This window comes from Galeopterus variegatus, unplaced genomic scaffold (genome assembly GCF_000696425.1).
Source record: "Galeopterus variegatus unplaced genomic scaffold, G_variegatus-3.0.2 Scaffold231, whole genome shotgun sequence".
Classification (NCBI taxonomy): Eukaryota; Metazoa; Chordata; class Mammalia; order Dermoptera; family Cynocephalidae; genus Galeopterus; species Galeopterus variegatus.
The window spans coordinates 386,319-397,408 of record NW_007726342.1 but is presented as its reverse complement, the minus strand read 5'-3'; the positions used below and the strand labels follow the sequence as shown (position 1 = coordinate 397,408).

At 39.3% G+C, this 11,090-nt stretch overlaps 1 protein-coding gene across 1 annotated transcript in view; it reads left to right on the top strand.

Moving 5' to 3' along the window:
* The window catches only part of ESR2 (estrogen receptor 2 (ER beta)), an 84,177-nt gene that overhangs the window by 24,006 nt on the left and 49,081 nt on the right, over positions 1–11,090 (top strand). The window contains exons 4-5 of the mRNA XM_008566247.1: positions 1,521–1,820; positions 5,035–5,173. Of these exons, the coding sequence (XP_008564469.1) occupies positions 1,521–1,820; positions 5,035–5,173 (439 nt within the window). The remainder of the gene's footprint in view (positions 1–1,520; positions 1,821–5,034; positions 5,174–11,090) is intronic.

Below are 11,090 nucleotides of genomic sequence, written 5' to 3'. Positions count from 1 at the left end.
TGTGAAACAAAAAGACAGATTTGAGTATGTATTAAACTTCTTATGACAAAAGACACCATAAACAAAGCTAAAAAATATATATAACCAAAAGTTATCTATTGTTATTATGTAAAGAGCCTTTATAAATTATTAGGAGAAAAAAAGACAAAATAAACAAATAGACTGTTCATCAGTAAAGAAATATAAATGGCAAGCATATTAGTCAATCTTGTAAAAGGTACAGAGTAAAACAAGATTGCTTTATCACTTTTCAGATTAGCAAAGTTTAATAGTTATTTTTAATGCCCAATGGTATTATGAGAAAACAGGTAGTCAAACTTGTTTAGATTATAAATTTTTAAAAACTTTTGGAGGGAAATCTGTCAATATGTATCAAAAATTTAAATGTATGTATGCCTTGGTTCAGCAATTTGACTTCTGTGAATTTATTATAAGGAAGTAGTTGGATACAGAGTAATTTGGTGTATAAAATGTATTTTTATTGCAATATTTATACTAGCAAAGAAATTATAACCAACCTAGATTTCCATTAACACAGGACTCTTTAAATAAATTATGCTGTACTCATAGAACAAAATGCAACTTAGATTTTTAAATTGTTGTAAAATGATATGTTTTTATTTTATTTTATTTATTTATTTATTTTTTTTCCTTTTTTGTCTTTTTTCGTGTCCGGCAACGGATCGCAACCCTCAGTGTCGCGCCCATACTGGACCAGGACCGGCAACGGGATCGCAAACCTCGGTGTTGCTCCCACACCTCGCTCAGCCAGTGAGCGGGAACCGGTCTGTATGTGGGATCCGAACCCTTGGCGGGAGCGCCACCGCGCTCCCAAGCGGCGCACTGTAGCAGTGTGCCACCGGGCCAGCCCAGACATGTTTTAAATAAAAGAAAAAAAGCAGGTTATAAAATAGTATATATACTGTGATCCTAATTTTGTTATAAAATATGAAATATAAAAGCATAAAAAAGTCTAAAAGAATTTTTGCCAAAATTCGTTTTTCTTCTATTTTCCAGGTTTTTTTCAATTAGCTTGTTATTTGAAATATAATTGTTTGTGTAATTATGTAAAAAGAATACAGACACATGTATGCATGCACATAAACATTTTAAAGTTGTATTATAAAAGTGTATTATTTTATAACTGTTTGGAAATATCAGTGTTGAAGTTCTAATTTTTCCTGTTTTCTACTTAAGAGAAATTCCTAATTTGATGGTTTGGAAACTGAGGTATGTCAGCACTCTTTAAAAGAGAAATGAGTATCCATAGAGGACCTTGCAATGGAGACCTAAAAAGTTCCTAAAAAGTTATGTTTTTGATTTTGCTAATATAGTCATAACTGTAATAATCTTTGATACATGTGCCACAGACAGCAAAAAATAGAAGATAAGCTTCTGTTACGAAACACATTCTGAGAAGACATTCAGGCCTTACAATGACATTATTGCTTCATTTTTACCCTGGCAACTCGGGGAGTTTGAATGCTGGGTCAGGACATTTCATCTGCTTTCCTCTTTAGGCTCCCGGAGGGAAAGGTGTGGGTACCGCATAGTGCGAAGACGAAGGAGTTCTGATGAGCAGCTTCACTGCCTGAACAAAGGCAAGAAAAACGGTGGCCACGTGACCCGAGTGAAGGAGTTACTGCTGAGCTCCCTGAACCCGGAGCAGCTGGTGCTCACCCTCCTTGAGGCGGAGCCGCCCCACGTGCTTGTGAGCCGACCCAGCATGCCCTTCACTGAGGCCTCCATGATGATGTCCCTGACCACTCTGGCTGACAAGGAACTTGTACACATGATCAGCTGGGCCAAGAAAATTCCCGGTAGGGCCTTCTGAATCTTAGTGTTCCATTTATTTGTAGAAAGACCTGTCTCTAACATTTATGGGGCAAGACTACAAAATGGAGGCCAACGAAGTATGTATAAATATTTAACAGTTTGACAACTTGATTTGTAACTTTTAAATGAAATATGTTTTTTCCTCCAATCTTGATATAGATAGCTTCAACACGTCCTGGAAGGCTGTTCCAGTTTAGAATTCTTGGACTTTTTTTGAGTTCTAGACTAGACATGGCAGTGCAGGAAGAGTTGTACATGGCCCAATCATTTCTATTCCTTCTCCCTTCTTTTCACACCCTCAGATCCATCCCACAGCACCTTGCATACACCCCATTCTGTGTGACCACATCTCCTACAGTCTCTTGCCTATTGGCCATCTCTCATGCCAAGGGGTGGCCTGGGATAAGGGACCTAGGGAAGAGATCCACCCAGGCTCTGGAATTGGGCTTGGAGCCATTTGGGCAATAAATTCTAGGGTCCTGGGACCTGGAACATAGTTCAAAGAAAGGGGTACGGGACCCACACTGACCTGTCCCTCGTCTGTGGATTCCTTACTTTGAGAGGAGGGTGTGGTCAGATAGGGATGGGGTGGAGTGCAGTATGACCAGTATGAAAGAGAAAGGTTTGTCAGGTGCTAAGTAGAAATTTGTAAAATATTGTTCCAATAAAGAAAGAATAAGTAGGGCCGGCCCGGTGGCGCACTGCTGTGGTGTGCCGCTTGGGAAGTGCGGCGGCGCTCCCGCCGAGGGTTCGGATCCCACATACAGACCGGTTCCCGCTCACTGGCTGAGCGAGGCGCGGGAGCAACACCGAGGGTTGCGATCCCGTTGCTGGTCCCGGTCCGGTACGGGGGCGACACTGAGGGTTGCGATCCGTTGCCGGACACGGAAAAAGACAAAAAAAAAAAAAGAATAAGTATTATGTACCTAAACAAATACGTATCGACAGAGTGTAAATCAGCAGTTGAAGTACTATGAATCATCAATGGGCCAATAACCCTGGAATGCCATCAAGTTAAAAATGGGCTTAAGTTACTCATGAGTTGTCATTTGGAACCTGCATCTTCCATCATATAAAGGTGTCACTTCCCCAGACCTGCTTGTGATAACATGTATATACCTGAAGTAATGCATTGTTCTAAAATTACCAACTAATTATCATTTGAGTTGGTGTTTCTGTGGAGGACTGAATTTAGGATTCTAGGCTAGAATAGCAGCAACCCATCATCCCTCTTAAAAGGTTTCTTGATGCATTTCTTTACAGTTGTCTAAGAAATGAGGTCTCTTTCCAAGTTCTAAGTCACTGGCGACAACAACTGCATTAAGCAAACTGTGAAGACTGGCAGGGAATGAGAAGCCAGGTGAAGAGCAGTTGGGGGTAGAGCGCTGTGGGAACCACAGCCTAGGGTGATAGTATCTCTTAGGATCACTGGTTTGGCCTGGGCCCATTCCTTCTGAGCTTCCTGATTTTCTGGTTTCCAGTTTTGTTTTGTCTAGCATCTTCACCTCTGCCTGAATTATTTTATTTTCTCTGCTCTTTCACAGAGGAGACAATAGAGATGCACTTTCTTCTAGCTTTTGCTTTAAATATATTCCAAACACTATTTTCCAGGACTCCATGTGGAAAGTGGTGGTGAAATTAATTATTGCTGAAAGCTGTGCAGCTTCTTTGTGCCCTAACGAAACTGAACTATTAGGCTGCATTAGTTCCTCTTCAAGGCTGGTATTTTGAGTTTTTCAGAAAACTTAGGTTTAGTCTGAAGATGTGATTTTTGTCCCCTCTCTGCATACATAGTCATTGTCCAAACCAAAAATATTAAAATAGCTAATCTTGATCTTGTTGAATATCTATAATAATAAAAAATTTGATCTCTCTCGGATAGGCTTATTGTCTGTAACTGTGGGTGAGATTGGAATGTGTACACCTGTTAAGAACCTGAACTGAGTATAGCATGTGGCTTTGGAAAGGATTTATCTATCTTTACATTTATTACTCTATTAAATTCTTATTTGCACAGATTTTCATTATAATTATTCAAAGATTTGAACCACATGTGTTCTCTGTGCCATAGATTCCTCATCTGTAATATGATAAGAGATCCTACCTGTAGAAAATTCTCAGAGGTAGGCATTTTTACCCACATTTTTCCTTTTTAAAAAAAACCCAGATTTCAGGCCGGGCCCATGGTGCACTTGGGAGAGTGCGGCACTGGGAGAGCAGCAGCACTCCCGCCACGGGTTCATATCCTATATAGGGATGATCAGTGCGCTCACAGCACTCACTGGCTGAGCGCGGTGCGGCCAGTCTCAAAACAAAACAAAACAAAACAAAAACAAACAAACAAAAAAACCCCAGACTTAAAAAGAGATTAAATAACCAGCTAGAAAGAGGCTGAGCTAGGACTCAAACCAGAGTCCATTTTACTCCAAGGCTGTGCCTTCGGTTACTATATTTATATTACACTGCCCCTTCTTTTATCCTGGCAGTGTTCTTTGCTTTGCTTTTAAAATGTTCACCTCCCTCAAGATTACTTGTTTCTTTGCATTTCTGACCAAAGCATGCTATTAGGCTATCAAGACCTGCTCTAGTTGTTATATTGGTTCTTTTGGATGGAATCAACTAGAGACAGCATTCCTACTCAGAAGAATGATCCTAACACTGGATGGGAAATTTTAAGCAATTGGAGAAACCATTTCAGTTGAAACCTTGACTTTCTGCAGGGGCTGGCACTGCTCTCTGTAGACATCCCAACCTCAATCTCCACCTACCCCACCCCACAACCCTCCGGGTCCCAGTCATGGATTGGTCAGACAGGCAGCCCCTCTGACTGACAGCCAAGTGTTCTCTTTCTCAGTAGTACAGAGGATTATTAGGAGGTAGCTAACAAAGATCAGTTCTGGCTTCCTGTTCTTCTGTAGCATCTGTCTGGGGAGCCAAATGAGCTCAGGTAACAATCTTTTATAAATCCTAAATGAAGTGTATTTGTCTCTACAAAGGGTCCCAGACTGGAAGCTGTGAGTTGCACACCTTATATTCAAAATTTCCTTCCTTTAACCAGCATTTAATCACATCTTTAAAATATTATTTCCCTACATGTTTGTGTTTTCTTAGCTTTTTAGAACTTGCCATTCTGTTTTTACAGAAACAGGGAGCTAAGGAGGAGGGTGGGTGTGTCTCACAACCCCTTGCTTTCCCCAGGCTTTGTGGAGCTCAGCTTGTTCGACCAAGTGCGGCTCTTGGAGAGCTGCTGGATGGAGGTGTTAATGGTGGGGCTGATGTGGCGCTCAATTGACCACCCGGGCAAGCTCATCTTTGCTCCAGACCTCGTTCTAGACAGGTGAGAAAAGAATATATTGTGTTTCTTCTCTGACTTGTTTGAATGAGGTGCTGAGTGAGTGGGAACGAAGTCCTGGGTGCTGCAATTAAAATCTCACACCTGAAAGGGCAGTTAGAGGATAATAATGTCATCAGCTCCTTCACTGGGTCAAGAACTTGACCAAGAAAGAACATGGGTACAAGGATTCAGTGTTCTATGGGTCATCTTTAATCTGTGGTGCACCAGCAATTATAGGCCAGAGCCATAACAGGACTGTGTCCTACAGGATATGTGGCCACTAAGTGCACAACTCAATGTAAATTTTTCTGAATTAAAAATTACATTTTCCATAAAACTGCCATACAATCCAGCAATTCTACTTCTGAGTACATACCCAAACGAATGGAAATCATAATGTTGAAGGGACACCTGCACTTCCATGTTTATCACAGCTCTATTTACAATAGCCAAGATATGGAACCAACTGAATGTCCATTGTCAGATGACCAGATAAGGAAAATGTATATTTACACAATGGAATACTACTCCACCATAAAAAGAATGAAATACTGCCATTTGCAACAACATGGATGAATTTAGAGAAAATCATTTTAAGCAAAATAAACCAGGCACAGAAAAATACCACGTGTCCTCACTCATAAGTGAGAGCTAAAAAACTTAATAAAGAAAGAAAGATACAACAATCACAATGATTTATTGAACTTTCAATATAAGAGAACAGAATTGAGGTTACCAGAGGAGGAAAAGAGAGGGGGAGAGGAGTAAGAGAGGAATTGGTAAAGAGCCACAAAAAACGATTCATCACATACCGCACACAGGTATCGATATTCAACGCCGTACCCCATAGATATGTACAATCACCTATGTTCAATTAGAGGGGGAGAGGAGTAAGAGAGGAATTGGTAAAGAGCCACAAAAAACGATTCATCACATACCACACACAGGTATCGATATTCAACGCCGTACCCCATAGATATGTACAATCACCTATGTTCAATTAAAAAAAAAACAACTAGAAACAAACAAAAATTCCATTTTCAGGTTACAATCCTAAATTGTCCTGCTGTTTTTTCTACCTATAGTGACTAGTTACATCTCTATCTGGACCAGTGATAAAATTCTTACAAATCTGCCAAGTTTATTTTCTTGTGTTTTAACTCACTCTAATGCCTGTACTGTTTAGCATTTTTAGCAATAGTGGTGGAAGGAGTGGTTATTAAAATCAGATGAAAGTTAACAGAAATTGGGACATGATGGTGCTGATGCTGTAACTTAGTTGCATTTGGTTTCTTTTAAAGATGACACAGAAAAGGAACTAATTTTTAATTGACTTAGGTGAACTGTTTATGGAAGGAAAGCCCGAATATATAGTGCTCGAGCTTTTTAGCAGAAAAAGTAGAACACTCTTATGGTGTGAATTTGAGCAGTTTGAAAACCTCCACGGAAACTGATTTCCACACCCCTCATACTGAAAAAGTGCTAGTGTTGAATGTTTGGCCACATTTGATTCTGTGCACAGAGTGGGAGGATGCCTAGTGCTATGAATGGAATATACCTGCCCCCAACTCTTGGTATTACCTCTTTAGATCATCAGAAGACCCCATGCACACGTTACACAGATGAAGAGTGATACCCAAGTATCAGTGCCCATTCTGCTTGTTGTTGTGGGTGACAACATTGCCAAAGAGCACCGTTCTGAGCAACAGAGGTGTTTTGGTGGAGAACAGAGCCTTCGGGAAGAGCTGGAGCATGGGATGTGGCTCAAGCAGGAGCAAGCCCAGGTGGTGAACTATAGAGAGAAGCTCTGGAAGCACAGAGCAGTGAAGGGCATCAGACCTTTCAGTAACAATCAAAATAGCCAGTTTAATGGCTTGTATGTGCCAGGCACCATCTTAAGCACTTGACATATGTTTGTTCATTTAATCTTCACAACAGCCCTTTGGGAGCAAGCACCATTATTATCCCTATCCTTCAGATATGGAGATGGGAGGTTAAGTAACTTGCCTATAGTTACAGAGGAGTAAGTGGTGGAGCCATATACACACATACATATACGTATAAACAAACACATATAATTCTCCTAAAAGTTAGTGTCAGGAAGACATCTGTTCTAGCCCCTCATGAGCCAATAAATTTGCAGACATTGAGATTAAATTATTTTACTTTTTTGTCTTAATTTCTAAATTGATGCCAAATTTAGTGTTTATTTTTAGTGACTACTTCATTCCTGGTTTGTAGTACAATTAATTCTCCCCTTTCTCTGGGATGTTTAATCCCTGTAAGTTTGTATATATGGTACTGTAAATGGACACAAGTCCTGGATAAATATTAGGCCTACCTTTTAGGTAGGTAATAAAAGAAAAAGGTTTATTTTTAGTGACTACTTCATTCCTGGTTTGTAGTACAATTAATTCTCCCCTTTCTCTGAGATGTTTAATCCCTGTAAGTTTGTATATAAGGTACTGTAAATGGACACAAGTCCTGGATAAATATTAGGCCTACCTTTTAGGTAGGTAATAAAAGAAAAAGAAATTTTTCTTACAAATTGTGTGTAATAGACTCATATTACTCAAGTATTTGAAAGTATTGTATTAAATATGTAAACCTAGTATATTTGATTGAGCGTAGAAGACGTGTTCTTAGGAGTTGTAAATGCATTCACATTGAGCAGGCATTTTTTTGTAGTGCCTACTGGTGTTTATTTTTTGTTGCAATCCCTAGTAATGTTTTTAACACATTAACTTTGTGAAGCCTAGAATTTCAAGTCTAAAATAGTTGTTGCTTAGTGCATCTTTTATAAAGATAAATATACTTTTGTGTAATAGGTATGTTTGTGAAGTAGATGCTTATTCAAAAAGTCAGGGATTATGGTCTATAAAGGAGTTCTATTATGAATCTTTTTTTGCAAAGTGAATAAATCCTCTTCACATTACTTGAAAATGGCAGTCTTTTGCTGGATTGCCTATCAGAATTCCTTCAAGTGGTGGTATGACTGTATAAGCAGTGAATACAACTAACTTAACCCATTTGTAGATGCTGAGACTATAATTTCTTTTTCCCTTTATTCTTTTTGAGGCTTCTGCAGCAAGAAAACTTGAACCTACTGAGGATAAGAGGAAAATCTGGTTATCTCAGCTTATTTCTAGCAAGGTAGTTCTTTCAGTAACCACTAGAATCATAAATTCATGTGAAGATCTACCACAGAACCTGACTTACTTGCTCAAAAAATCATAAATGCTAAGTTAGCATCAACAGGAAACTGTCTAATGTTAAATGCTAAGAAATCACAAGTGCTAAGGCATCATCGACAGCAAACTGTCTGATGTTAAATGTTATCTAAAAGTCAGAAGTTTGAATCTGGGCTTGGACACTGTTGTGGACATTTACAGAGTTTTATAGGATCATATAATAGTGAATGTATTGAGTTTGCATCTACATTAGTTATTTGTATGATGAATTTTCTTCAAGATACCCACAGAATTTTCACTTCTAAATTTTAGCTTATGCTTCGTACCCAAGTAATTTCACTTTGATTCAATATTTATTAAATCCTTTCCATGTGCTGTAAGCCCTCCCGCACTCCATTGCCATTGCCACACACACAGAGACAAACTGTGGTCTGTAATCACATATATGCTTCTAGCAGATATATACATAGGTACAAAATAGTGTACCCCAAAGCAAGGCCCGCTAATTCAAAGTGTTGTCGTTGGTATCAGATGGAATTTTTCTTTTATAAGAGTGATTAATTTTATTTTTAATTAGCATTAGTTTATGGATAAATGATGCGTAAAAGTAAACTTCCATGACTAGGTTGATTTGATTGATATATTGTTTCAATATTTTAACATTCAAATATTTTCTACCTTTAATTCAAATCTTTTAATCCTGTCCTAATTTCTGACTCATAATTCAGTTTCAATCCATAATTACAAAATAAATAAAATAGATCTCATTATTTTGTTATTTTAAAGTCCTTTCTCACTTTGTTCTGTATAACTCATCTTAAAATAGAACTTAATTAGGCTGTCACTTATGAGGTATTGTACTTTATTGTCCCTATTTCATTTAGTATTTTTCATTTATTTTCTAGAAATGTATTCGGTTTCTACAGCCCATGAGGTAAATAAAAATATTCTAACTTTGCCATCCCTTAAATGAAATGATTGGCTGTTACTCCTGCTAAACCAAAAGCAGTCAGATATAGTTCTTTAGAATTGGTTTAGAAATTCATTTTTTCCATGAGGTGCACATGCTCTGATTACCATGGGTTGCATCATTTATCAGTGTTTAAGATGTTCCAGTATGTAAACTCTCTTACCATTTTTGAAATATTTATTTGCATTAAAAATGGCATGTATTTTAATGGGAAATGGTACCAATTTCAATATTTAGGGACAGTTCTTAGGCACAGATGGCACTTCTGGAAAATAGGATTGATTTCAGATGTGTTTCTTACCATACTACTTGGGGGGTTGTGTGTGTGTGTGTGTGTGTGTGTGTGTGTGTGTGTGTGTGTGTGTGTGTGTGTGCTGTGCACAAACACATATGCATAATACCACCTCTGCCTTTGAGTCTCACAGAAGAGTAAAGAGCCAAGCTATTAAACCATCAGTGTAGGAGTTGGTGGATTTTTTGGTTTTGCCCCTCAGCGATATTTTAAAACCAACTTTTCTTGGTATCAAATGTCCTCAAGACCAACAGTTACAATTTCCAATAACTAATTGTCCTCAGGCAGAGTGACTTGATGATGTGTTATGAAGGTCATTCACAAGGAACAAGCATTTCTTGTGCATATGCTATATGCAGTGGCTGTGTTGTCCTTATTGGACACCCATACCACGCTGCCTGGGAGAGCCCAGAACGGAGGAGGTAGTTAGGGGAGGTGGGTAGATGGGGCATGGGGAGAGTTGGAGATTTCCTACAGATTTTGGCGCTCTTTGCCCAGGACTCTGATTTTCTAAGATGGCCTTTCCCTATGAGTAACTTCTAGAGGGCACTGGTGTTTTGTTACTTATCCTATGCACTTCCAGAAAGCTGCAACTGTTTGCAGAAGTTAATATTATTGCCAAAGTGAACAATTTGCATGCTTATAGATCAGGATAGGTCAGTCCTGGATATATGAATCCTGTGGAATGCAAGATCCTAGTAAGATGCCATCTGAGCATAGCACCTGATAGGACAGGCTTCCCCAGTGGTTTCAGTTCATTTGAATTCTACCGAGGCTCTTCCCCCAAATGTTACCATCAGTAGAAATGTGATGGGAAGGAGGAGGAAGCAGTTGGTTCTTTGAAGACCTCAAGCTCCCTTCAGGGGCTGCTAAAGAGACTAAAATGAAACTTGCAGAAGCCCACTGCCCCCAGAGCTGCCCTTTGCTGTGCGCTGCAGGCTTTCAGGAGCAAATGAAGGTTTTGTGGCAAAATCATCTAAATGCTTGTCAAGGACTTACAATAACTTTGTGATGGATGATAACAGAAGTTTTTCGGGATCAGTAACATGGAATAATGTGTGTCTGGCTGAAGTGTTTAGAAGATGGTGTTTTCTAGATAAAGTTCAAATAATTTACTTCAAAAGTATACTTAAAAATTCTTTTCTAAAAGGAGTGCTCAAAAGAATTTTGATTATATGGTTCAAAGTTTGTTCAAAATGTTTGCTTAAAAATAATCTTCAGCAGTTGGGTCGGCCCGGTGGCGCACTGGATAGTGCGCCGCTTGGGAAGCGCGGCGGCGCTCCCGTCCGAGGGTTCGGATCCCACATACAGACCGGCTCCCGCTCACTGGCTGAGCGAGGCGCGGGAGCAACACCGAGGCTTGCGATCCCGTTGCCGGTCCCCGGTCCGGTACGGGGGCAACACTGAGGGTTGCGATCCGGTGCCGGAGAAGGAAAAAAAAAAAAAAAAAAAAAAAAAAAAAAAAAA